General features: G+C 44.7%; 1 protein-coding gene across 2 annotated transcripts; it reads right to left on the bottom strand.

Moving 5' to 3' along the window:
• Positions 1–1,362: 1,362 nt before the first annotated feature.
• On the bottom strand, positions 1,363–23,271 carry LOC106601093 (myocardin-related transcription factor B). Of its 2 annotated transcripts, none has more exons than XM_014193008.3 (14): positions 22,618–23,271; positions 14,067–14,132; positions 11,729–11,784; positions 11,521–11,596; positions 10,993–11,157; positions 10,540–10,760; positions 10,056–10,208; positions 8,672–8,919; positions 8,098–8,260; positions 5,553–6,428; positions 4,311–4,472; positions 4,080–4,190; positions 3,917–3,977; positions 1,363–3,808 (listed from the first exon to the last, which is right to left on the bottom strand). In XM_014193008.3, exons 1-14 carry the CDS (start codon positions 22,772–22,774, stop codon positions 3,300–3,302), a joined length of 3,024 nt encoding a protein of 1,007 aa, XP_014048483.3. In that variant the 5' UTR covers positions 22,775–23,271; the 3' UTR covers positions 1,363–3,299. The 2 variants fall into 2 exon arrangements, with proteins under 2 accessions (XP_014048483.3, XP_014048486.3); XM_014193011.3 differs by lacking the exon at positions 22,618–23,271 and adding an exon at positions 19,021–19,315.
• Between the last annotated feature and the right edge of the window lie 4,646 nt (positions 23,272–27,917).

The raw sequence follows: 27,917 nt of genomic DNA, 5'->3' as shown, positions 1-27,917 counted from the left end.
CATTAGGAACAGCTTCCTAACATTGAGTTGCACCCCCCTTTTCCACCAGAACAGCCTCAATTCGTCAGCGCATGGACTACAAGGTGTTGAAGCGTTCCACAGGGATGCTGGCCCTTGTTTACTCCAATGCTTGCTTCTCACAGTTGTGTCAAGTTGGCTGGATGTCCTTTGGGTGGTGGACCATTCTTGATACACACAGGAAACTGTTGAGCATGAAAAACCCAGCAGCTTTGCAGTTATTGACACACTCAAACCGGTGTGCCTGGCACCTACTACCATACCTTGTTCAAAGGCACCTAAATCTTTTGTCTTGCCCATTCACCCTCTGAATGGCACACATACACAATCCATGTCTCAATTGTATCAAGGCTTAAAAATCCTTCTTTAACCTGTCTCCTCCCCTTCATCTACACTGATTGAAGTGGATTTAACAGGTCACATCAATAAGGGATCATAGTTTTCACCTGGAAAGAGCAGGTGTTTTGTACACTCAGTGTATGTTTCAGCACTATGAGGTTAGAATAATACTGTGAAATTGTGAAAATTATGATAATGCCATTTTAGTCTTTAGAGCTATTTAAAAAGACCGCCTGAAATTTCAGCCTGTTAACGTGGGATGGAGTTTTGGTTTGCCAGGCAGTAAATGAGTTAATAGACCAATAAGAAAGAGTTCCAAACCATTCTGCCAATATGAGATAGTTTTCAGTTTTCCCCTCCCCACTCAGACCACTCCCAGACAGTCCTAGCAAAATTATTGCTAGAGAAATTGCACTTTGCTAAGAAGCTGTTTTATTTATTTTTTTTAAATAATTTTAAGTGAAACAATCATAGTAAGGTACTTAATTGTTACTCAGAAATGATTTGATATTGAGTTAAAAACGGCTGCATTGGACCTTTAAGTAATTTTCTTTGGTAGGGGACAGACAGGTAGGCTATAATTGATCAAAACTGTTGAAATTACATATTTCTTTAGCACTGTCTGCAATGTATTTCCAAGGAATGCTTATGCTGTCATTGGTGCTTCAAACTTTATCATGCTGAATAGTGTTTTAAAGCTTCTTCAATGTTTGGGGGCTCTACTAAATTGCTGAAAGGTTTCTGTGTTTTTAAAGGCAGTTATCCATTGCGTAGCTCAGACTGCTTGATCAAGAGGACTGCCAACCCGTCTGTAAACTCCTCTGCCTTAACCCATTTCAACCGCCGGTTCAACACTTCAAATGCTTTCACATTTTATCTTTGGCCAGTATATGTCACTGTAATGTCATTTTTAACTACATGTGTACGATTGCAGTAATCATGTAGGATTTTGACCTAAAAGAAGACTTCAACTGGGAGTGAGGAGTGAAAACCAAGGCTATTACATCAGTGTGGAGATCATTTTAATACCCATCTGTTGGTGGTAATGGTACATACGGATCACACACTGCTTTGAAATGTGTTTTGAAATGTGTTTTGGAAGGTTGCCTCGTGATGTGATGTGAGTGACTGAAATCCCAACCCTACATCATCTGCTGGACTAAGGCTTCATGAATAGAGACACATTAGGCCTACTACAACAAAATGATACAATAACTATGCTTACATTTGAACCTGCAGGTCTATAGCCACACATATTGCTAAGCTGATCACAAAAGCACAAGACAGCCTTGAACCACCTCTGCTGATTCACTGTAACTCCCTGGCTTGTCAAACTGAATGATGTCAATTTGTCTGTTCTCGGTATGTCAGCCAACTAAGGTCAGACGGTATATTGAAGAGAGCCATTGAAATGCTGAGGGGAATTTACTGGTTATATTTCTGTCCGTTCCTAGAGTCAAAACAAGCAAAAGCGATATGCAACACAGATGTGCAGTGCACACACAGACACCAGCTCTACACACCAGCTCTAGCTCATGTGCACCGCACGTCACACATAAACAAGCAAGATTCAGCTGATCTGTACATTGGGATAAATCCACTCCAGACTTGACAATAGGGCTGAGAGAGAGAGAACATTTTCAAAGGCTCTTTTGTCGATAATATAAAGGACATAGGCCTGGGCTAGCTAGCTGCAGCAGTGCTGTGGGGTGCTGTGCCACCTATTGTGACCCCATGCACACTAAGGCAAAGCACGTTGTAGTTTGGTAAACAAACTCACATTGGCCCTACTTTCCCCCACACAAGAATAGAGTAAGAACAACAGCTGGTAAAAATGTGACGCCTCTCAACTTCTAATTTGGATTAATTCAAGAGTTCTCAGGCCGACAGCTCTCGTATTGTCAACCAATGATACTAAATGTGGGTTTCGTGCACTCACTGTTTTTTCTTACATGAGATTACTGCTTACTGTTAACACTCACTTTAAGTAGTCTCCTGCTTGATTTTAGTTACAACACTATCAGTCATCACTCTGTGTACTCTTTGGAAAGTCGTTAGTTGAATTAAGTGAAAGCAACACCTTGAAAATAGCAAGATATTTGGCAAATGGTCTTATAAGGCATAATGCAATATGTGCAGTCTTTTAGCATCTGTGTCCAATTCCCTCCCGTGATGGGAATCACATGGGGGCACTGAGTAAAACAAAGGCAGTTATTTCAAAGCCATAATGCTAAGCTAATACCACATTCCAATATGTCATATACATACACAGGACTGTAATACAGCTGCCTTAGTGATGTATGCAGCAGACAGACTACTGCTACTGTAGACATAGGCTTATAATATATACAATCTCTCTGCGCTGTCTGTCAAATCTATCACGAAAGTCAGTCAGTAACCATGCCACTGGCACAGTCAGAACCAGGCGTGAAATTCTCTAACACCTGGGTCAACATCTGTTTCCACTAGCGAGTTCATCCTGAGCCGGGGTCACATTCCTGATCCCGCTCCTTATCTACTGTAACGCCATTTCAGGAGAGACCCCCCTTCGTCAGACAAGGTCCTCTTCTGAAAGAGACCACAGGGGGAGATCAACCTCTTCATACCATTGATCTATACCACAGCCCAGCGGGTGCTTAGCCTTCCTTAGAATGAGTGGCTGTTATGAGGGACGATACCTCAGAGGGAAACAGCTATACTATATATCCAATGAGGAAGGAGGGTCCATGCCTCTAGCACTCTGAGCTGCTCAGAGCAGTGAGATCCACCACTAGTGCTGCTGTAGCCCTGCACAGAACTTCCCACAGGGACTCAAGGCCAGCAGCATTGTACTCTCCTCCCCCACCTCCACTGGAGAAGGACTGACCTCTCTGTCTCACTTATCAGTATGTGTGTGTCTCTCCCTGACAGCCCTCTGTCTGAACAGGCCTGTTTGACGCCCCTTAGTCCCAGTGTAGCTGCAGGTCGTGGGAATCCAGGAAGTCAGAGGAGAAGACCCCAGGCGGGGGAAGGCCCAGTGGGTTGAGCCCCTCCGTCGGCCCGGGCATGGTCAGGTCCAGCCACTCCATGTTGTCCAGGTTGGTGTGGTCCAGGTGGTAGCTGGAGGGGGGTGCACTGACATTGTTGAACCCGGTGGTGTCCGTGTCCATGGGGGAGTGGGGGGAGTGCTCCAGCAGCTGACTGTGCAGCTCTTCCATCAACCTCAGTGTCCGGGGCTCAGTCTCCCCCTTCAGCGTGCCTTCCAGGAAGGCCTCCAGCTGGTTGTCTATGGCCAGGGCTGTCAGGCTGGGTGGGGCTGGGGGGTTAAGGGTGGGGCCGGGCGGGCGGGCCACCTGGATCTGGGGCGGGGGGCGGGATAGCACCGTGTTGAAGGGCAGGGTGGTTACGCTGGCTGTCACAGGAAGCAGCTTGTCTGGAAAGGAAGGGTCCAGTCTGATGAAGGGGGAGATCTCTGTAGAAGAATAAGAACATGGGAGATGATGGATTCATGGCCAGGGAGGGACTCAGCTGTCTTAATGGAGAGGAGGAGACCCCAACCATAATCAAGTATTTTTCTCACCTCCACTCTCGATCAACACGTCAAACAGGTCGTCCATGTGCTGGCTGGTTGCAGTGGGTACCTGCATAGACAATAAAGACCAGTCAATACCTGCCTCAGCACCTAACAGACCTAGCAGGTCAGACCAGTATGTTTTAGAAGGGTGTTATAAAAGCTCTATTACCTGTGCAGCAGTCTGCATTCTGCGGGTCTGTTTAACGGCCTCTTCGTAGCGTGGCGGGTCCTTACTCTTGGGGACGTGGTTTGAGAAGTTGGGCTGGCAGGGAGAAGGGGACTGATGGACAGAAAAAACAATGAGATCTAATCCCTATAAGCTCTAAACAACCTATGCGGTCCACATATTCAACACAACTAATTGAATACATGTGGATATAATGCAGTATTTAAACAATACCTTGTTTGTTGGACCATTGGGGACTGCTTGGTTGGACGAGGCCCTGGCAGGGGACCTGTTCCCTGGGGAAGTGTTTAGGAAACACTGGGGGATCTCTGTCTGACCTGGGCCTGCTCTGAACTGGAACCCAGAGCCTGAGGTGGTGCACAGTGGGACTGTCATCTATAGAGGAATGATGAGCAGTGGTTAACCCTGTGGCACACACTCCCTCTGGGGCAGATAAATACTGGTCAGCTGTAGTAGTACACACCTCCGGTAGAAGGCACACAGTGGTTAGACAGGGTACACACTCTCTGGGAGGAATAAAAAGTCTATGTATTATTTTGTGGTAGTACACAATCTCTAGGGACACAATAAAAGGCTAGGGGTATCAGTGCAGCGCAACACAAAGCAGTGTGTTTCTGGGTGTGGGAGCACTTTTCAATGAGTGTTGTGCTGCAGTTGCTGTTGCCAATTCTAGCTGGCTGTTGATTCGGCCCAGTGGAGCTCTGCAGACCTGGGTTCAAATAGTATTTGACATCTTTCAATTAAGTAGTGTTTGCTTGAGCTTGCATTTGAGTGACAGATGGACGGAGTGTGCACTTTTGGGACTATTCAATTGGTAAAATTTGTCAGGCAGGCCCAGTCAGGCACAGCTTAAGTATTTGAAGGAAAACAAATGCTATTTGAACCCAGGTCTGGTCCTATAGAGACTAGAGCAGACAGCGTAGTCTAGTGTGCTGTCTGCCTGGCCGTCAGTCAGCACCTGCTCCAGTAACCGGAGCTTAGACAGACTCCGGCCCTCCTTTTGATGTGACTAGGAGAGGAATTCATCACCCTGGCCAGGCCTGCTATTACCTTGGCAACACACTAGATAAATCACCCAGAGAAGAGAATATTAAAGAAGTTGGAGAGGGAGACTCTCTGCTTTCAAAACACGGCTAATGCCCTAAGAAATGTGATTAGGCCGGCCCATCACAATAGAATGTAACCAGCGATTTATAATGTGTCTCTGGAAATGGTGTTATCCCAGAAAAAGGGCACAAAAACAGGATGTGCAATTTATTCAGCGGAACAATTCATCCACAGAGAGCAATTTATTTAGTCATGGTTTGGTGCAGCACACAGCCCATGGAGAGTACTATAACACAATACACAGAGACACTACAATACAGGTGGGTAAAATGGTGTCTGCTGACAGTACCTTGGGGAATATCCCACTCTAAATATGGGATTGGAGTAAATTAAACCATATATTCTCACCTGTGCCATGGGTTGGGTCTGGGTGGTGTGTTGTTGTTGGTGGGGTGCTGAGGCCTCTGTTTTCTGGATGAGGCCTGGAGCTGTAGTGCTAACTGTGGTCTGCAGGACCGGCTCTCTGACCTGCAGCTTAATGCTGTTGTTCGGTAGCTGGATGGTGGCAGTGCTGGTGGGCAGGGAGACAGGCAGCAGGATCTGTGTTCCAGGCTGGCCAGACAGCGAGGTCTGAGGCTGAAGCTGTCTGAGGACCTGAGGCACCTGCTGGTGGCTGATGAAGAATGGAGGCAGGGGGGACGTCTGCACCTGGCCTGAGCTGGGCTCCTCCTGTTTCACCACTGCTAGTGGGCTATGCGCAGAGGCAGAGCAGTTTGAGGCGGCCCTGCCCTCTTCTTTAACCTGGGCCAGGGCCATGGGGGCTGGAGGGCTGGGCAGACCCCTCTTCTCCACCTCTAGCTGCATCTTCAGCTCCTCCACCAGCCTCTGCTCCTGCTCCAGCTTCCTCATCAGCTCCTCGATCTGACGCTCCTTCTCGTGCAGTCGCTGGTCCTTCTCTGAGGTTCTGGTCTCCATTGGGCTGTCCTCCAGGCGGCCTTGTTGGGGAGATGACCCAGAAGGAGTGGGCCGAGCTGGGGAAAGAGCTCCTGGCATCCCAGCCTCCTCCATACCCAGGCTGGAGACCTCCGAGGGCGCGGGGGACTCAGGAGGTGTGGAGTTCATGCTCTCAGGTTGTGGGGCCCCTGTGTAGCCTGTCAGCTCCATGGCAGTGGCAGCCTGGCTGCTGGGCATCTCCTGATAAGGCTTTAGTCTCTCTATCAGGTCAGTCTTGGTGCCAGACACCGGAAGACCTCGCAGTTTCAGCTCCATCTTCAGCTCAGCTACCTACAGGCCAGGTATAATGAACAGTCATGAGTCATCATAACAAAAAACAAGCCCTCTCAATAAATCTCCATACAACATGTCACTGCTTAGGGGCTGTGCTCTGCCCTTTAATAAACTCAGCAAAAAAAGAAACGTCCCTTTTTCAGGACCCTGTCTTTCAAAGATAATTCGTAAAAATCCAAATAACTTCACAGATCTTCATTGTAAAGGGTTTAAACACTGTTTCCCATGCTTGTTCAATGAATCATAAACAATGAATGAACATGCACCTTTTGGAACGGTTGTTAAGACACTAACAGCTGACGGTAGGCAATTCAGGTCACAGTTATAAAAACTTAGGACACTAAAGAGGCCTTTCTACTGACTCTGAAAAACACAAAAAGAAAGATGTCCAGGGTCCCTGCTCATCTGCGTGAATGTTCCTTAGGCATGCTGCAAGGAGGCATGAGGACTGCAGATGCGGCCAGGGCAATAAAGTGCAATGTCCGTACTGTGAGACACCTAAGACAGCGCTACAGGGAGACAGGATGGACAGTTGATCGTTCTCGCATTGGTAGACCACGTGTAACAACACCTGCACAGGATCGGTACATCCGAACATCACACCTGCGGGACAGGTGCAGGATGGCAACAACAACTGCCTGAGCTACACCAGGAATGCACAGTCCCTTCAGTGCTCAGACTGTCCGCAATAGGCTGAGAGAGGCTAGACTGAGGGCTTGTAGGCCTGTTGTAAGGCAGCTCCTCACCAGAAATCACCAGCAACAACATTGCCTATGGTCACAAACCCACCGTCGCTGGACCAGACAGGACTGGCAAAAAAGTGCTCTTCACTGACGAGTCGCGCTTTTGGCTCACCAGGAGCGGTCGGATTCGTGTTTATCATCGAAGGAATGAGCGTTACACCGAGGCCTGTACTCTGGAGCGGGATCGAGATGGAGGGTCCGCCATGGTCTGGGGTGGTGTGTCACAGCATCATCGGACTGAGCTTGATGTCATTGCAGGCAATCTCAACGCTGTGCGTTACAGGGAAGACATCCTCCTCCCTCATGTGGTACTCTTCCTGCAGGCTCATCCTGGCATGACCCTCCATCATGACAATGCCACCAGGCATACTGCTCATTCTGTGCGTGATTTCCTGCAAGACAGGAATGTCAGTGTTCTGCCATGGCCAGCGAAGAGCCCGGATCTCAATCCCATTGAGCACATCTGGGACCTGTTGAATCAGAGGGTGAGGGCTAGGGCCATTCCCCCCCAAAATGTCTGGGAACTTGCAGGTGCCTTGGTGGGAGAGTGGGGTAGCATCTCACAGCAAGAACTGGCAAATCTGGTGCAGTCCATGAGGAGGAGATGCACTGCGATACTTAATGCAGCTGGTGACCACACCAGATACTGACTGTTACTTTTGATTTTGACCCCCCCGTTGTTCAGGGACACATTATTCGATTTCTGTTCATCACATGTCTGTGGAACTTGTTCAGTTTATGTCTCAGTTGTTGAATCTTGTTATGTACGTACAAATATTTACACATGTTAAGTTTGCTGAAAATAAACACAGTTGACAGTGAGAGGACGTTTATTTTTTTGCTGAGTTTATATCTATCATATAGTGAAAATCTATGTTTGAGTAAAATAAGCTATGTTTGTACGGAGCAGGAGTGAGCTTCACCTTCATTTCATCCAGGTTGGCAGGTAGGACACCAGGCTTGCGGTTTGTCAGAGTCTGGTTAGACCGTGCTGGGGAAGCGCTGGGTAGAGAGACCATGATGGGACTGGACAGACTGCTGCCACTCAGAGACACACTGGAGCAGTTGTTCTGACCCTCCGTCGACCTGTAGGAACACAGACAACAGAAGGAGGGTTTAGTGTTCGGCTGGGAGAAAGACTTTCCTCCATGTCCCATTATTCATAATCAACAGTCTCCGTCCGGGACAATGCACACAGGAATACTATATCTAAGCCAAACAGAAGCTGTGCAGGAAACAGATGTGGCAGATTACATCGCTATTATCCAGGTGTGGACTTATTCTGTTAGGGAGGATTGTTTGCTTGAATCACATTGTTCAAAGGAAACAATGTTTGCCTTCCAGGTGTAGCGATGATGTACTAACCGCCCTCAACACAAAGCTGTCAGTCAATTAAACTGCAACTAGAATGTGAGGGCTAGCCGCATTACTTGGCCTACGCTATGCAAGCTGCGGTAACACATAACATCCCAATGTCCTTTTTACAGCGGGCCATACTTGAGTGGGGCAGGAAGGATGGTCTGGTAGTTATAGTGCTGCTGCTGCTGGCTCAGTATCTGCAGCTGGAGGAACTGCTGCTGCTGATGCAGTAGCCTGGCGTAGGCTGAGTCCATGGGGGCCTCGTTGGCCTCCTGCTTCTGGTCCGGGGGGATGTACTGGTGATACTTTAGCTTCTTCACCCGCGGCTTGGGATCCTTATTCTTCTTACTGCGGCTCTTGTCATTGGGTGTCTTTGGCTGGCTTTGCTGCACAGGGGAAAAGAAGAACGGTTACAACCTACTGGATACTATCCGGGAGGAGCAGTGAAACGTTTTCACTGAAAACTTGAAAGGTTCATCTCACTGAGTGGATTGTGGACATGTTTAGTGATCTAAAAGCCTGTTCTGACTGTTATGAATAACATCTAAACATCTTGCCAGTATTGTGAGGCTTGTACATGAAATTGTGCCCATTTCATACTGTAGTATCAAATTAATATGTGGGACATTGTGATAACGCCCAGTGAGAAAGACAGGATGGGGAAATGGTATGTGGAAAGGGATGTGGGGTGACCCTTATTGTTCGGTAACTAAATTAGAGAGGTAGATGCAAGCCATAAAAACATCATAAGACCAATTCAAGTTGGTTTATGCAAACACACAGCCTCGAATGTGTTGCTCCCTGTTCTTCAACACGGGAGGGGCAGAGCTCAGAAAATATTCATTTGCTTTGAGTGTAAAGGATTGTGACAAATGCCCAAGTTATTGCTTTACTCCCTTCTCTTGCTTCCATCCTTTATGCCCTGAAGGCTAAGAGAAAGCCTGTCACTTAACCTTAATTGAAGACTGAGAGCGGCTGGCAGTTTAAGTCCATGGATTTGTGAAAAACTCCTCCAGGCCTTGTTGTGCTTTGAACCACATTTGAATTGGCCGAACCGTCACTGTCGACTCGTCTCTGCCTGCACTGACGGGCTCTTTCACTGTGACCGAACACAGCCCCAGTGTTTGTCCTCCCCTGACTTCTTATCTCTGATTACAGTGCCAAAGGAAGCAGCATGAAATCCACAACAGATCAGAGAGAGAGAGTCAAATATCAGAGGTGACTTTCATGTTTACAGGATATATTTAGTGTTTGTAGGAAAAGCTTGCTCAGCTAACTGGGATCAAAAAGGAACCAAAACATCTTCATTGATGAAATAAATAGCTTTCTGTACCAAGAGACAGAAAAGTTTGGTTATAGCTTGTAATGTGCTCCGCTAAACGCTATAAACAAATGTATATTTAATATTTGCATTGAATGTACAGCTTTGCACATTGCCATGAAATACCATACCTTTGCCACAAGGTTCAAGTACTCTCCATCAGGTGATATGACATCACTTTCTTTCAAATTTGTGGCTCACCTTTACTAACATGGGCCCCGGCTTTGGAGGAGCAACAATGGTGATTGGCTGAGGCGTGGTCACTAGGCGATTGTTATTGTTCTGATGCTCATTGGTGGAGACATGAGAGAAGTTGAAGAAGTCTGTTGTGGACTGGGAGGTAGGTGGGCAGTGCTGAGATAAAGAGACAGATAGAAACCACATGGCCCGTTCAGTAAGGAGGGGAACAGAGGCCTGTAAATCCCCCTCCCACACTAAGCCACAAGGGCAGAGCAACTGGAAAAAGACTAACAAAAGATGGATGTCGTCTAACAGAAAAAAAAAACAGGAGGCAAATAATATTTTCTAGCAAGCAGAATTTGATATACAACAGGCAGGTGCACTGGGAGACTATTATTTAGGCCCAAAATGTAGAAACATAAAATATTTCCGCTGTTAGTCATACCATAACAACACAATTTAAGATGGGTATTTATAGGTGGTGAGGTACTGCGATGGGACCTACCTTCATGGTGATGGAGCTGGTCGGTGGGGAGGTGGAGAGGGCAACAGGGGCTTCTGTCACCCTGGGGGTTCTGGGGGAGGGTGAGGGGGCAGAGGAGCTCTGGGACTCCTGGCTGGCCGGCTGCTCTGGGGACAGGGCGTCGCTGCTGTCCTCGTCAAAGTTGTACACATCCGGTGTTTTCGTCTTGGGGAAGTCATTCTCCACCTCACCGTCTGGGGGATCTGCAACGTAACACGTGCAAAAACACAGCTTATTAATTACAAGTAGACCAATGGAGAGAGGTTTGTACTAAGTTGTTTCTCATGGTAGTCACTGGAAATGTCTCAGTGCTGTGTTAGTCGTAATAGGCACTTTCAGAAATCTACACTATACAAATATGCAGGGAGTGGGAGTTGAATGAGTTACTTCACCCTTAGCCTGACGATAATGTATAAAGTCAAGAGTGTTCTCTACCGGTGATGCCGTCCTTGACGAGACTGGGTTCCACAGGCAGAATGTTCTTGACCACCAGCTCCATGGGGCCGGGTCGCTGGGCCAGCTTCTCATTGAGGTCATCAGCCAGCCTGGCTCTCTTCAGCATCATCTGAGTGGCCTGCAGTGAGGGCTCCACATGGGTCTCTGTGCGACAGACAGCAACTCATCAGTAACTGCTAGTCTACCTAGAACTCACAACAGTACTGTTCTACTACTGTGCGTCTCACAGTGGAGACTATTAAAGGTGGTATGTCTTCATACCTCAAAGACAATCAATCAGACAACTGATTGTAACATCTCAAGAATATTTAATATCCTATGGATTGTATCCAATAGGGAGGGATACAATTTCACAGGATCCTCCTCTTCCATCATCATCTCTCTCCTGAGAGCTAACTTGGCCAGCTAAATGTACATGTACTTTCTGTTGGTAGCTGAGTATGCTCCGTATCATCGGTCTTCTCTACAGCCTATCATAAAGCATACAGTACATGGCAGTGAGCTTACCTTGCAGGATGTGCATGCGGACCAGCTCTGAACGTTCAGGTCTACTGCGGAATTTGTGCTTCAAGAAATTCTCAGTCTGTAAGAAAACAACATAAAACTACATTTAATCGAGATGATATGGAATGGCATATGTATGTGATAGTGTGTTTTTATCTCAATGAAGTACAATGAACACTAGTGCGAGTGAGATGAGTTTGTGAGGTCTTACCCTGGACCGCTGCAGGCTGCGGATCTGTTCGTGGAAGGCAGCAGGGCATTTCAGTGCTATGGGAGGGAAGATCAACATCATATACAGTGCGCTCCAAAAGTATTTTTATTTTATTTTTAACTAGGCAAGTCAGTTAAGAACAAATTCTTATTTTCAATGACGGCCTAGGAACAGTGAGTTAACTGCCTTGTTCAGGGGCAGAACGACAGATTTTTACCTTGTCAGCTCGGGGATTCGATCCACCAACCTTTCGGTATTATTTGGTCCCATATTCCTAGCACGCAATGACTACATCAAGCTTGTGACTCTACAAACTTCTTGGATGCATTTGCTGTTTGTTTTGGTTTTGTTTCAGATTATTCTGTGCCCAATTTAATTGGGCACACCTCTACATTAATGTGGATGCTAACATTATTACAGCTAATCCTGAATGAATCGTGAATAATGATGAGTGAGAAAGTTAGACGCACAAATATCATACCCCCAAGATATGCTAACCTCTCACCTTTACAATAACAGGGGAGGTTCTTTTTTCACTCATCATTATTTATGATTTATTCAGGATTATCCGTAATCACGGTAGCATCCACATTAATCTAGAAGCTTTTAGAAACATATTCTATTCTTATTTACAATAAAAGTGATTGCAAAATTCCACAATACATTATTTACCATGAATTTCTATTGGGGACAAAATAATCAAAAACACAACCAAAACAAACAGCAAATGCATCCAAAAAGTTTGTACGGTTACAAGCTTGATGTAGTCATTGTGTACTAGGAATATGGGACCAAATACTAAACTTTTGACTACTTTAATACACATAAGTGAATTTGTTCCAATACTTTTGGTCCCTTAAAATGGGGGACTATGTACACAAAGTGCTGTCATTTCTAAACGGTTCACCAGATATGGATAAATAAAAACTCAAATGAAAGCTGACAGTCTGCACTTTAATAGTCATTGTATCATTCCAAATCCAAAGTGCTGGAGTACAAAACCAAAACAACAAACATTTGTCACTGACCCAATACTTTTGGAGCTCACTGTAATTACCTATATCTTCTAATGGGTAAAAGGTAAACTCGTCATCAAGTACAACTACATAATGTCTCAGATATGACATTTCAGGAGACAATAATGTCTGTTATTTCTTTGGAAGAGAGGATGACCTTGCTACTACACAATAGCTGACTGGAGTAGGACAGGATGTCTCTGAATGTTCTACTCATACAACTAGTGAGACAGTCAGGCCGAGACTTTGATCTCATCAGACACACTTATCCTGCTGTTGGCACGGCTACACCCATTAGTCACCTCTAACTAACACAAGCACTGTTTGCTCTCTACACACACACACTGAGGTCTGAACACACACTGACCAGTGGTTCTTCTTAGTCAGAGGGAGTGTGTCAAACTGAGGAGCAGAGCTAAGCATTCCTGAGCATCACCCAAGTCCTTGCCTGCATACCTATTGTAAGTCCTCTGTGTGGGAGAACCAGAGCGATTCACCTAGTGTCACTGGCTGGGATGTTCCTGTGCTGCCTGTGCTAGGGCTGCAGTGGGGGTTACTGACCTCCAGCGCAGGCCCAGTCTCTGACTCATACAGCTCTGACTGTGGAGCCTAATAAGAGGAGCTTAGAGTCCTCATGGAGGAGGCCTCTTAGTGCTGGACAAGACAAGACAGAGCACACTCCCAGCACTGAGAGTGCTCTGGTCTGGGGCTCCTGCAGCTCTAGCCACAAATAACTTCGCTACACCACTGTTCTCCCTCTCTCTGTGTCTGTCTGCTGTCTGCTTTCTTATCAGTCTGTCTGCTCTAGTCTGCAACCCACTGGCTCCCAAAGAGACTAATCCAGTAAGGGCAGCAAAAGGAAGGATTCTGCTCCATTTTGCTGACTTTGAGAGCCGGGTGTGGAAGTTTTCAGTATGCCTTTTGGTTTCTGGTATGCCACTGGCCACCGATGTATGCCTCACTGTGGGTTAACCATTCCGAGTATTTATTTATTCTACAAACATCATGACGAGGTTGTGGTGGAGGGTGGTCGAGACATCAGTGGTGGCAGAATTCCACCCCTGTATAGTTGTCATAATAGTAGCAAATCAGACAGCACGTAGTTCAATCTATGGTATTAATTTAGGTAATAATTGTATGACATTTATTTTCTGAGAGCTTTCTGGAACCAAGACCCACTTTAATGACTGTAGTGTGGGTGCAGTTATAATTTTCCTACATGCCAGACCAATAACCTTAACTCTGGTAGAGGTGAGTTGCAGTATATTAAATCCTTGGTGGTTTGAGAGTGGCGGTACCCAATGCTCAGTGGTTATACTCACGTGGCATGATGCCCTGCTCCACTAGCTGCTCACGGGTGCGTCTCTGCTGCAGGCGTCGCTGGAGGACTGTGGGAGAGAAGCAGAAATAGGTTAGAGTTCAACCTATGCCCAACTAGCCTGGTCCCAGATCTGTTTGTGCCGCCATGCCAATGACCATAGGAGTTAGCAAGACAGCATAAACATATCTGGGACCCTCCATTTACATCCCAGAGCTGGGACGATGAACTGAATATGATCGATACCAGTCACTGGTGCACATTCATGTTATAAAATTCTGGCAATTTATCGCAATATGGATTTTGTCCACCCAGTTCACCTACACACCCAACCCACAGATTAAGGCAGTAGGTTACTTAAAACAGAAACGACAGGAGGGAGGTTGGTCGGGGAGGGTAGGTGGGCATATAACGTGAAGGTCTAGCAACCCAAACGTTGCATATTCGACTCACATAATGGACAACTTTTACATGTTAGCTAATTAGCAACTTGTAACAGTTGAAGTCGGAAGTTTACATACACCTTAGCCAAATACATTTCAACTCAGTCACAATTCCTGACATTTAATCCTAGTAAAAATCCCCTGTTTTAGGTCAGTTAGGATCACCACTTTATTTTAAGAATGTGAAATGTCAGAATAATAGTAGAGAGAATGATTTATTTCAGCTTTTATTTCTTTCATCACTGTCACGTCCTGACCAGTATAAGGGTTATTTGTTATTGTAGTTTGGTCAGGACGTGGCAGAGGGTATTTTATTTATCTGGTTCGGGGTGGTGATTTATTTAGTAGGGTGTTGGTTTAGTTAGTTCCGGGTTTTTGGGGTTATGTTCTATGTTTGTATTTCTATGTGGTCTCTAGTCTTTTGTATTTCTATGTCTAGTTTATTGGGGTTGGACTCTCAATTGGAGGCAGGTGTTTTCTAGTTGCCTCTGATTGAGAGTCCTATATATGGGTATGTGTTTGGTTAAGTGTTTGTGGGAGAGTGTTCTTGGATTGCTGTGTTGCCTCAAGACTGTTATTTTGTCCTTCATCGTTTTGTATACGTGTTTTTTTTTCTTTTTTTCCCCCTTCTTTTCCCGTCACTAAAGAAGATCAGTATACATGTCCCTGCTGCGTTTTGGTCCTCTCCTTACGACAACGTGACAATCACATTCCCAGTGGGTCAGAAGTTTACATACACTCAATTACTATTTGGTAGCATTGCCTTTAAATTGTTGAACTTGGGTCAAACGTTTCGGGAAATCTTCCACAAGCTTCCCACAATAAGTTGGGTGAATTTTGGCCCATTCCTCCTGACAGAGCTGGTGTAACTGAGTCAGGTTTGTAGGCCTCCTTGCACACTCTTTTTCAGTTCTGCCCACACATTTTCTATAGGATTGAGATGACCTGTGTCATGCACAAAGTAGATGTCGTAACCGACTTGCCAAAACTATAGTTTGCTAACCAGAAATTTGTGGAGTGGTTTTAATGACTCCAACCTAAGTGTATGTAAACTTCCGACTTCAACTGTACTTACTACTTTTTAACTACTTAGCATGTTAGCTAACCCTAAACTTAACCCCTAACCCTAACTCCGAACCTTAACCCCTAGCCTAGCTAACTTTAGCCACCACAAATTGGAATTCCTTATAAAGAACATTGTGTACATTTGTTATGAAGAAGACAATTGTGTAATGGACCTGAAAAAATTGACGAGTCACCAATTTGTGTTGACACACCACGTCACAGCCCAGCCAGAACAAACCAGGAAGTCCTGTTCCTCCACCAAAGACATCCTATAGAGACAGCCTACAGACTTTCTGCATGGTTAACCTACCAGACAACTAGCAATAACACACTTCTTGGCACTGTGAGTTTACTTTTGAGCGATTACATGGGCTTTACATATTAATATACAAGCTCTCTTCAAATAAAGTGAAGACAAGGACATACTGAGGAAGGACTGGGATGCAAATGCCGAGGTAACTTTACATAGATGTTCAACTTGAAATACAAACATAGACACAGGCAAGGGATGAGTCTTTCTCAAGTACCACTGTAGAAATAACAAACCCTGAAGACTAATTACAGTGCAATGTTCATATGTCCGAGTCACCTCCGAGTTGGAGATGATGTCATCCCAGGACTGAGTGAACTCGGTCTCTTTTGAAAGTGCCGACCCATAAAAAGTGAGATGTGTAGTCTTGTTTTAGAGTGGTAAGCACAGATCCATGAAGTCCTTGTACAATAAAAAGACAAGAAGGCCTCTTATGCAGGAGGCTCCAAATCCTTGGACGGCACCCAATGTTATTTTTCTATCATAATAAACTGCAGTGTGAGCCCAGTTTAAACATGTTATAAACAGGCGAGCGTGGACGTGTTATTTCAGTGGAATAACAGTGATCCTCAGCAAAAATATTTGAAGAGGAAGGTGATGGTTGATGGTGACGAACGACGCGGCGCTGTGAAGAACGTTGGGGCCCTTATCGTCACCAAGGCATTTTGTTCATAGTGAGGTCGGACTGCTGCTGGAGTAGACTGCTCATTGGCTATAGCCAGATGGTCAATGCACAGTCAAACACACACACACTAAACACTACATACTACACACACACACCCAGGCCTGCTCTGCTCTAGTCCCCTGGGACAGTCACTGCGTCTGACCAGGCCAACGTGACTCACTCCAGCTAAAATAAACTGGGCAGCTGTGAGAAGAAGGCCTGGGAACCATGGAGTCTGGAGGTGGCATGGGGGTAGGGGCCAGGACTGGACTGGAACCCAAAGCATTGTACAGAGTGGGGGGGACCCGCTCCCACTGGTGGACAGAGGAGCACAGAGAGTCCCAGGGAGCCAAGGCAGGGGAGCAACTGAGTCCATTCTCAGAGCCCCCCAAAACTTTTACAAGCCCCTCTGCGCCTCCAGGGCTCAGAACACTGTGTTCCTACTCCCTATCCATGGTTCCCATTACACGTTCACACCAGGGTCAGGTTAGTGTTTTTTGTCATGAATCTTGTTCTGGAGGAAGTTCTGCAGCGGTCACTAGCTGGAACAGCCACAAAGACATAAAATCAGATTTTGACCCTATCTTTAACCACACTGCTAACCCTAATGCCTAACCCTAACTTTAAATGAAGACCAAAAAGCTCATGTTTGTTTTCATTCATAAAAAAAAAATGGTGACTTTGCAGCTCGCCTATCTAAGGGGAAAATCGCTCAGTGCTGCCTCCAGGACAAGACTCATGACAATACACATCAACCTGCACACCAGGGGGGCACCGACACAGAAAGATCATTCGGGAAGATTGGTTGGTTTCAATATTCATATTATCCACTTTGACTCGACTGGAAAAGAATGCTAAAGGATAATTGACGATTTATGAGAACAATATTGCCATTTCAAGTTGTTACTCTTGACATCAACGTGGCAGTACATCCAATGCCTGAGGTGCTCCTTACATTTTGTTTGGCCGATGTCAATAGTGCTGTTCTCTGTGAACCCTGGCTAACCTCTGTGTGATGCAAGTCGGCTGTACTCCCCTGCTCTCCAGCACAACATAAACAGAGGTACTTCACAAACCTCAGAGTGTACATAGGCTTTACTAAAATCCCTGGCTCCTGATTCTATCTCTAATCCCCTGCCCATATTCGTCTCAACAAAACTCATCTCTGGACAAAGTCTACCGTTAGATCTCTTGGCCTGACTTTTTCCTAGAAACACTCTGCGTAAATATAAAAGAGAATCTGTTTTGTTATGGCTACACTGTTATAGAAACAGTCGGACACTGACATAAGCTATGTTGACATTACTGCTGGAAATATACAGTATTCTCCTCGCAGCTCAGCTGTGCTCCGTGCCCTTGCAAATGCTCATTCACTCGATGAGTCAGCTTGTTGTTTGATGTATGCTCGAAGATAGATAAGGAATAAAACATTGGCAATAAATTCAAACCAGATCCATCCAACTCATCCAAGCATGATTCTACACCTATGACCCGAGGGGACACAATACCTTTTAAATAGGACTTACATTGAAGCCAGGTAATAGAGTCATATCACCTTTTCTTTACACACCAAGTTGTTCTTTGAAACACCTAATACTATCAGGAGCTGCCCTGTGACGGTATGCAGGTCACAAACAGAATGTGGAGCTACAGCATTTTCAGGTTTAGCATTTCACTGGAGACTATTCCTCCCAGCCAACATACTGTACAGCAGAATGCTATTCTTCAGGAAAAGGTACTAACTAAGTGGTGACATCATGCTTAGCTGAGCTCTGCAGTTATTTGTCATCATAAGAAGTGAACACAGAGTCCTGGATTTAAGGATCCTAATAATATGATACGCTATATAAACCCACCTCCCTAGTCCCCTCCCTCATTTTTACTTAGCTTGTTTCTAATAGAAAACAACAACTCTTTACACTATTGTGGCGCTGTTAATCCAGTCTCTAACGGATGCTGGACATCATTTAATAGCTATTCCTGTAATGCCCTATCATTTCCTGGTGGGACTCTCTGTCTCTGTCCTAGCCCAGCGTCAAGGTGTTATCATCAATTAATCAGTACAGATTACTCTGACATCACTGCCGTTGGGCAAGTTGGTCAAGGCCTATAAGTAGCTGTATATTTCATTCAAGGTAATCACGTTGACTGAAAAGCAGACCTAAACCCATAAAGCCATACACATTTCACTGTAACTCCATTATTTTACTGAGAACTTTAACAACTATTTGCCTTCTAGTGAGAATATACGGTAGTTATAAAGTTCTAAACACACAACATTTTTGGAGACAAACGTAGAGGAAACCAAAATGGATACTGATTTATGTTGATACTGGGCTTCATGCCAACAACGTAGTGATGCTACCTAGCAGAGAGAGGAAGAAAGAGTGAAAAGGTAAGCGATAGAAAGAGAGAGTGAAAGAATGATGAGGGAGAAAAGGAAAGACAGAGACAGGGGCACCTGATTTAAATTTACCCCTGCAGACGGCGGGGGTCTCCACGTCGAGGCACGCCATAGAGGAGGAGAGAGCCGGGTCGCTTAGCGGTCGGGTCTGGAGTCCCATGGAGTGATCAGGGCAGTGAGGAACGAGGACCAGCATGAGGGTTTGGTAATGAGGGAAAACACCCAGCTAGGAGCGTATGGTAAGAGAACTGTTTCTCACAGTCTGGTACGTACAGTCCCTCCCTCTCTCTCCAGTCTCTCCAATCTCTCTCTGCCTGTCTTTGTGTTGGTCTCAGCGGGAGCGAGTGTGCGCTCACTTATGCTCTGGCTGGGCTCAGCCAGTAAGAGTCAGGAGGAGGAGGGAACACAGACAGACGAGCCACTGTTAACCCCTGCTGGGTCACTCTGCTCTGCTCTCAGTGCTCTGCTCTTTCAACACCAGCCTCATTAGAACTAAATACAATGAGTCAAGCAACTTTAATTACCAAAACAACACAGAGAACAATACAACCTTTTGACTAAACCAACTGCTGTCCTAAAAGTCTATAAAAGTAAGTCATACTTTCAACCAAATCATGAAATAGGCTAACTAACTGCATGTATTGAAATGTAATTTTAAGTTATTGTGTCTTTCTTGGCCCAAAAACATTGAGTATTTGTGACTTTTGAGTGAGAGGATGAAAAGCTCCATGAAAGAACGAGCCGGGAGTTCATTTTCATACCATGTTGTGTCACTGGATAAGAATGACAAAAACAAACATGCTGAGGCCCCTGGGACATTGATGTTTATCTTTGTCACTTTTCCCAGTTGTAAAGTGTGTATTTCTGACATTTAGCACATTCTTGTTATTGCTAACATTTTCATTTCATTATTTCGACTACAACACTACACTCAAAGCACAAACATGACATTAATACAATCTTATCTATTGTTTTCATTTGTGTAGACCCGACCGTAGCTGTTGCTCACTAATATTGACATAAGTATCAATATTTTCTTTCGGATTTCAAACAAAATAGATGAAATGTAAACATTAGAAATGGGAGGTGGTTGCATTCAACCCTGTCTCCTTCACAATGTTGTCTAGGAGAACATATATCATCCTGGTCTCTGTGTCCGAGAACAAATAACAGCAAAGAGAAATATCACCCACCCAGAGGAGACTTGTAAAGGGACAACAGGGAAGAGAGAACACCGAAGAGTGATAACAGATGAATAGGTGGTCATTTCCAGCCGGTTAGCATTCACATACAGGAAGTATGAGTCATACGCTTGAAGTCCAGATCTGTGTCCTTCCCTACTCCCTAACCCTGAAGGTTAAAGGGCAGAGGGCAGCCAACATGAACTGGCATGCTGCTTCTATTTCCATTCCAATCCATTTCGCCCTGGTGTATATTTCACCCATGTCAATGTTCAAGGACGACTTGGGAACAGTCATGAACGTGTTAACCTTACAATACTATAAAATGACACAACTGCAAGCTGAATGTCTAGATAAACAGCTGTAGTCATATTATGACACTAACAAAGATACAGACCCGAAAGGAAATGACTGGCCGGTACTATGTGTTCAAATGGATTAGGAATGCTGCTTAAATGAAAGCAAGCTTCTTTATAGAGCCGGTCCTGATCCTGATTCTAGCCCCTGTTGTGCAGGTGAATCCACTACAGGGGTCTTCCTCTTAGGAAGAAAGACAGGATGCAGTCTGTGCTCTAGACTCCCCAGATGCTCCCTGTCACGTGCCAGACTGTGTCAGCTCCTGCTGGGGCCCAGGGAGGGAGAAAGAGCCCTGGTGGGGAGGGATTCATGGAGCTCAGACCTGGCCTGCAATGGGATCAATGTGTCTGCAGCCCAGAGCAAGAAGAAAGTGGCAATCAATACAGAGAGTGGCACAAGATGGAGTGCCAAGCAGAGACACTGGCCTATGAGAGCTCCCCACTAAAGGGGTGTGTTGATGTTGCAATGTCAAGGGCCTCCACAAGCGCATACTGTATGGAGTAAACACTTCAATAATGGATAGTATGACGTCCAATGTGCACCACTATCAATACAAAAATGTTGGGTCCCGGGTATCACGTGAGCTGCATTGGAAATTTTTAATCAGACATTAACCAGAAGAGAAAACAAACAGCGAACTTCCTGTATTATTCTGGTGATAAAAGACATCATAGTCTGAGTCGAGTACAAGTTTTCTGAGGGAGGGGCTTGTGAGGGGAGGGTATTAAGGGTCAGTACACAAGAGATTAAACTTGGCCAGACGCATGTATTTTGTAACTGAACAAATCAAAAATCTCCACTACATCATCACATCATCAACAAGGCGTAGAGTGCAACACATTTGAGTTTTCCCAGTGTCTGTCTCTTGGGCAGTAAGGTTGGGGTGACCAGTGGTCTCCACCCCATACTCTCCATTCCTGACTGTGCCCTTTCTAGAGACTGGGAAAATGTCAGGGTACCACTCAGGGTGGGTGAGTGTCAGCCTGCCCACCAGACACTGCCCCAGTGCTACCCCTCACTATGGTTCACATGCCAGGGGAATATTTCCAGACTGGGGTTCTGGCTGTGGTTGTGAGAACCAGAGGGTTAGGAGAGTGAGATAACAGAGGAGATCTCAAGATACTGAAGGTCCACAATTTCAAGGAAAATGTACTGGGAAATATTAGTAAGGAATTCATCATTAGTGAAAAGTTAAACTAGAGGCTCAACCCGTTCATTGACTTTTGTTGAAGTCTGTTCATCAGAATCTGCATCTAATTTATCATTAATAATTCCCACCTAAAAAGCTGCTTTTCTGAGAGCAACCAACAAACAAAACACTTAGTGGCCCAAGGAGAGGGCTGACTTTGGGACTTGATGTCAGGAACCGTTCAAGCTGTGATTATGTGTTGGCTTCCAGATGCAATTCCAGTCTAATTCCTCACTTCTCTCCACAAACAAATCTCTCTGGACTGGAGAAGAGTTTGTTTTCTCATTGTCAGGGCAGGCTCGCTCTCTGATGGATGACGTAGAAACCAGAGTCTCTGGGTTAATTTCAATCGTATTTCCTTGATTTTTCAGAGCCTCGGATCTGCTCCAATGCATTTTGAGGAGGCAAGGAGAGTGGATGCAAGGAATCAAACACAATTGATTCACCCTCTGTGTTTTCACCACTCATCCTCCTGATACTAGGTATGCAATTACAAATTGGAAATTAGTATGCAAAGTGGAAATTACAAACTTTAGAAGCCTTTTTAAACCTCTAATACACTATTCAATTGGCAGCCAAGTTTGCATTTCCTGCTGTGCAGGAAATTTCCTGCAACAAACAGGGTGATCGAAGTAAGATCCTACATCTGTATATGACACTATATAGGCTAGGCCATAGGGTGCCATTTCAGATGCATGCCCTAGGTCAGGGCTGCCCAACCCTCTTCCTGGAGATCTACAGTCCTGTGGGTTTTCAGTTCAACCCTAATTTAACACACCTGATTCTACTAATTAGCTGCTCAACAAGACCTTAACTAGCTGAATCAGATACGCAAAATTATGGTTGGACTGAAAACCTACAGGACAGTAGATCTCCAGGAAGAGGGTTGGGCAGCCCTGCCCTAGGTGATTGACCTAGGTGACTGAATGGTCTACTACTCACCGTTCTTACGCTCTTTGAGAGGCGGCAGGCTGGGACTGGGCTGCATAGTCAGATCTTCCAGATCGTGGGTCACTGCCTCGCTCCGGAGACTGGGCACCAGCAGCGCCAGCTGCAGACTGAAGTCCCCCTCCACTCCCAGACTCCCCTGGGGCTCCATGCTGCAGCCTCAGGACTCAGGACGAGGAGCTAGGCCGGGTCTCCTGGAAACCAGCAGGGCAGATAGAGCTGCTGTTGTCAGTTGTTGCTGGGGAGATGGGAATATTGTGCCATTTTACAGCAGGAGTTATTAATCACATGACAAACTTGGCTGCCAATTGAATAATTGAATTTACTTATAACAGTTTTACTTATAACAGTTGATTGCATGGAGATCACCATGGAACTGAAGCAGAAGGGAGCTTGACAATAAAGTTAAAGATTCATGTGCCCTGTTAACATTTAATCTGATGCTGATCAATAAGAATCACGCTAAAAGTCAAATTACTTATTTTAACAGATGTACAAAATGTAAAAGGTCTTAGAATATTGTATGTTTCTAATTAGTAATACATTTCCCTTGTTTTGTATAGAATTGGATTCCAAAGTTTCCTTTTGGTCTTATTACCATCACTTCATCAACCCATATTCTGGAAGTACAGTTGAAGTCGGAAGTTTACATACACTTAGGTCGGAGTCATTAAAACTAGTTTTACAACCATAACACAAATTTCTTGTTAACAAACCATAGTTTTGGCAAGTCGGTTAGGACATCTACTTTGTGCATGACACAAGTCATTTTTCCAACAATTGTTTATAGACAGATTATTTCACTTATAATTCACTGTATCACAATTCCAGTGGGTCAGAAGTTTACATACACTAAGTTGACTTTGCCTTTAAACAGCTTGGAAAATGTACATACACTTTAGCCAAATACATTTAAACTCAGTTTTTCACAATTCCTGACATTTAATCCTTGTAAAAATTCCCTGTCTTAGGTCAGTTAGGATCACCACTTTATTTTAAGAATGTGAAATGTCAGAATAACAGTAGAGAATTATTTATTTCAGCTTTTATTTCTTTCATCACATTCCCAGTGGGTCAGAAGTTTACATACACTCAATTACTATTTGGTAGCATTGCCTTTAAATTGTTGAACTTTGGTCAAACATTTTGGGTAGCCTTCCACAAGCTTCCTACAATAAGTTGGGTGAATTTTGGCCCATTCCTCCTGACAGAGCTGGTGTAGCTGAGTCAGGTTTGTAGGCCTCCTTGTTCACACACACTTATTCAGTTCTGCCCACACATTTTCTATAGGATTGAGGTCAGGGCTTTGTGATGGCTACTCCAATACCTTGACTTTGTTGTCCTTAAGCCATTTTGCCACAACTTTGGAAGTATGCTTGGGGTCATTGTCCATTTGGAAGACCCATTTGCGACCAAGCTTTAACTTCCTGACTAATGTCTTGAGATGTTGCTTCAATATATCCACATAATTTTCCATCCTCATGATTCCATCTATTTTGTGAAGTGTACCAATCCCTCCTGCAGCAAAGAAACCCCACAACATGATGCTGCTACCCCCATGCTTCACGGTTGGGATGGTGTTTTTCCGCTTGCAAGTCTTCCCCTTTTTCCCCCAAACATAACGATGGTCATTATGGCCAAACAGTTCTATTTTTGTTTCATCAGACCAGAGGACATTTCTCCAAAAAGTACAATCTTTGTCCCCATGTGCAGTTGCAAATCGTAGTCTGGCTTTTTTATGGCGGTTTTGGAGCAGTGGCTTCTTCCTTCCTGAGCGGCCTTTCAGGTTAAGTCGATATAGGACTTATTTTACTGTGGATATAGATACTTTTGTACCTGTTTCCTCCAGCATCTTCACAAGGTCCTTTGCTGTTGTTCTGGGATTGATTCGCACTTTCCACACCAAAGTACATTCATCTCTAGGAGACAGAACGCGTCTCCTTCCTGAGCGGTATGACGGCTGCGTGGTCCCATGGTGTTTATACTTGCGTACTATTGTTTGTACAGATGAACGTGGTACCTTCAGGCGTTTGGAAATTGCTCCCAAGGATGAACCAAACTTACAGAGGTGTACCATTTTTTTTTTCTGAGGTCATGGCTGATTTCTTGAAGATTTTCTCATGATGTCAAGCAAAGAGGCACTGAGTTTGAAGGTAGGCCTTGAAATACATCCACAGGTACACCTCCAATTGACTCAAATTATGTCAATTAGCCTATCAGAAGCTTCTAAAGCCATGACATAATTTTCTGGAATTTTCCAAGCTGTTTAAAGGCACAGTAAACTTCTGACCCACTGGAATTGTGAATCAGTGAATTATAAGTTAAATAATCTGTCTGTAAACAATTGTTGGAAGAATTACTTGTCATGCACAAAGTAGATGTCCTAACCGACGTGTCAAAACTATAGTTTGTTAACAAGAAATTTGTGGAGTGGTTGAAAAATGAGTTTTAATGACTCCGACCTAAGTGTATGTAAACTTCCAACTTCAACTGTATATGTTCTATACATGTCTTTATGTGGCTCTTATCCCAGAGTAAGAGTGGGATAAGGAGTGTGTAGACAGCATTGTAGATAGTGTAGACTGGGCACAAGGCTCCACAGCTGGAGCGTGTTCAGCAGGACGTTCAGATAGAAATATGCTATGTAGAACAAACATTCCTCTCGTATGTGTTGAATAAGGAATAACATCAGCTCTATGCACGGAATTTCTATCTGTAACGTTGGAGAACGTTTTGCAACTGAATGTGGCCCTGTTCTATGTCTGCCAGTGACAGATGCTGAATATGCAACATGAGGCAGACTGTGGTGCAGATACAGATCCAGGCTGCTTAGAAATGGAGCCATCGTCGGTCTGTTTCAGGAGAACAGCCTACAGAGGGGATTCAGGTGTACACAACGTTATCCTTCAAGTGCCAGAGAGTAATATAAAATGACCTTACCCTATAGCTGCTACAGTGTCTGGCTTCTGAAACCTGTCATCCAAAAGTAGAAACCCAAGACATCTGAGCTGCAAGGCACCTTCCATCTCTAAAACCAACTCCAGCTGTGTTAAAACTAAGGCGGATCTTTGTTTGTTCTTCTTCATGCATTCCGGTTTCAGTGCTGAAGATAGTCTTGGTAGACTCCCACTGGGAGCTGGCAGACTGGGAGAGGTATGAGAGGTGGCTATGGACAATGACAGCATTCTGGGCACAGTCCTCCCATCTCAGCGTGCGCTCAGCACAGCTCCTCATGAGTAAGCAAAGCAACTGTTTAGCACATCTCAGCATTAGCCTAGGTCTTTATGGTTCTTCTCTTGAATTCACACCACTAGTACAGAATATATTTTTTGAATGTCAGAACATGTGGTTTTAAGGGTAGAGAGTGCAAGCTTAGAAGAATGTGAATATTTATGTCAGCTTGACGTGTAAACTGATGCTTGGAGATACATATCGAGGCTTGTAAGTGTGTTTTTTTTATTTTGATGAGGGGGGAAATATATAAAAAATTCCAAACCATTCTAATCATTTAAGTGATATAGTGTATGGGATGTCAAAACCAGTTATTTCTAGCATCTTGTACCAGACAGATGTGCCACTTCCCCTATCACCCATTTGAATGTCCTATGTCAGATAGTGATGCCATAAAACATATCAGATACACTTTCCTCATATAACAGTCAATTCCATCGCAGCGTACACAAAGCCTACAGTTGCTGATTGATTTATGCAATACAATGGGTTAAATCACAGGGATAACAAAATGCTTTCAATGATGTGCCATGGAGCCAAACATATCACCCTTCCATCCCCTCTGTCCCAACCCAGAATCTACTCTCTCTCTCTATAATGTGCTCCAGCCTCCCAGAGGTTGGTGTGGCACCAGTCCCATTTCTCCTGTCTGTCTCCAGGGTGTTATGCTGGGTAAAAAGAGAACCAGCTGTGTTGCAGGATGACTCTGGATAAAGACACAGTCCAACATGGAAATATTGTTATTTATATATAACACACATATAAATCTCCATAGTCCTTTGGTATGAGTAGCAGTGCCAGAAAACGTCAAAATAGTTTTTGACAAAGATAGTTTTACACAATGAGGTATGTGCTCTCTACCACATGAGGCACATTATCAAGATGGGGAAAACAAATGAGAAAGCTGCTACTTAACTCCGTTGATATACGGTACAACTAGGAGAGGGTTTATTTGCAGCTAGGAGAAGGTTTATTTGCAGCTAGGAGAGGGTTTGTTTGCAGACAGGAGAGGGTTTGTTTGCAGCTAGGAGAGGGTTTATTTGCAGCTAGGAGAGGGTTTATTTGCAGCTAGGAGAGGGTTTGTTTGCAGACAGGAGAGGGTTTGTTTGCAGCTAGGAGAGGGTTTATTTGCAGCTAGGAGAGGGTTTATTTGCAGCTAGGAGAGGGTTTATTTGCAGCTATGAGAGGGTTTGTTTGCAGCTAGGAGAGGGTTTGTTTGCAGCTAGGTGAGGGTTTATTTGCAGCTAGGAGAGGGTTTATTTGCAGCTAGGAGAGGGTTTATTTGCAGCTATGAGAGGGTTTATTTGCAGACAGGAGAGGGTTTATTTGCAGCTAGGAGAGGGTTTGTTTACAGCTATGAGAGGGTTTATTTGCAGCTATGAGAGGGTTTATTTGCAGCTAGGAGAGGGTTTATTTGCAGCTAGGAGAGGGTTTGTTTACAGCTAGGAGAGGGTTTATTTGCAGCTAGGAGAGGGTTTATTTGCAGCTAGGAGAGGGTTTATTTGCAGCTAGGAGAGGGTTTATCTGCAGCTATGCGAGGGTTTATTTGCAGCTAGGAGAGGGTTTGTTTGCAGCTAGGAGAGGGTTTGTAATGTGATCCCTGGACTCTTTGCCAAGACTAATGTCAGCTTTCAGTGTGCTGTTGATCTTCGATCCATACTCAGATCCCAATGCTTCTTAGTTTACACTCTAAGTCAGCTGAAGTACACACATTAGTGTTGTTTACAACCAGGGCTATGCAGGAGATGAAGGATTGCCTCTCCACTTGAGATGCTCCAGCTGGCCAAATAAACCAGTCTTATCGGCGATGCATGTAAATAAAGATAAAGCGTCTCCAAACTCAGGCTGTTCCATTATTAACCTGTTGGGGCTAGGGGGCAGTATTTGCACGGCCGGATAAAAAACGTACCCGATTTAAACTGATTACTACTCTTGCCCAGAAACGAGAATATGCATGTAATTAGTAGATTTGGATAGAAAACACTCTAATGTTTCTAAAACTGTTTGAATGGTGTCTGTGAATATAACAGAAATCATATGGCAGGCCAAAACCTGAGAAGATT

The sequence above is a fragment of the Salmo salar genome, chromosome 03, assembly GCF_965601325.2.
Source record: "Salmo salar chromosome 03, fSalSal1, whole genome shotgun sequence".
NCBI classification, from domain to species: Eukaryota; Metazoa; Chordata; class Actinopteri; order Salmoniformes; family Salmonidae; genus Salmo; species Salmo salar.
Note: the sequence above shows the minus strand (reverse complement) of the source record. Positions and strands in the feature narration are given on the sequence as shown.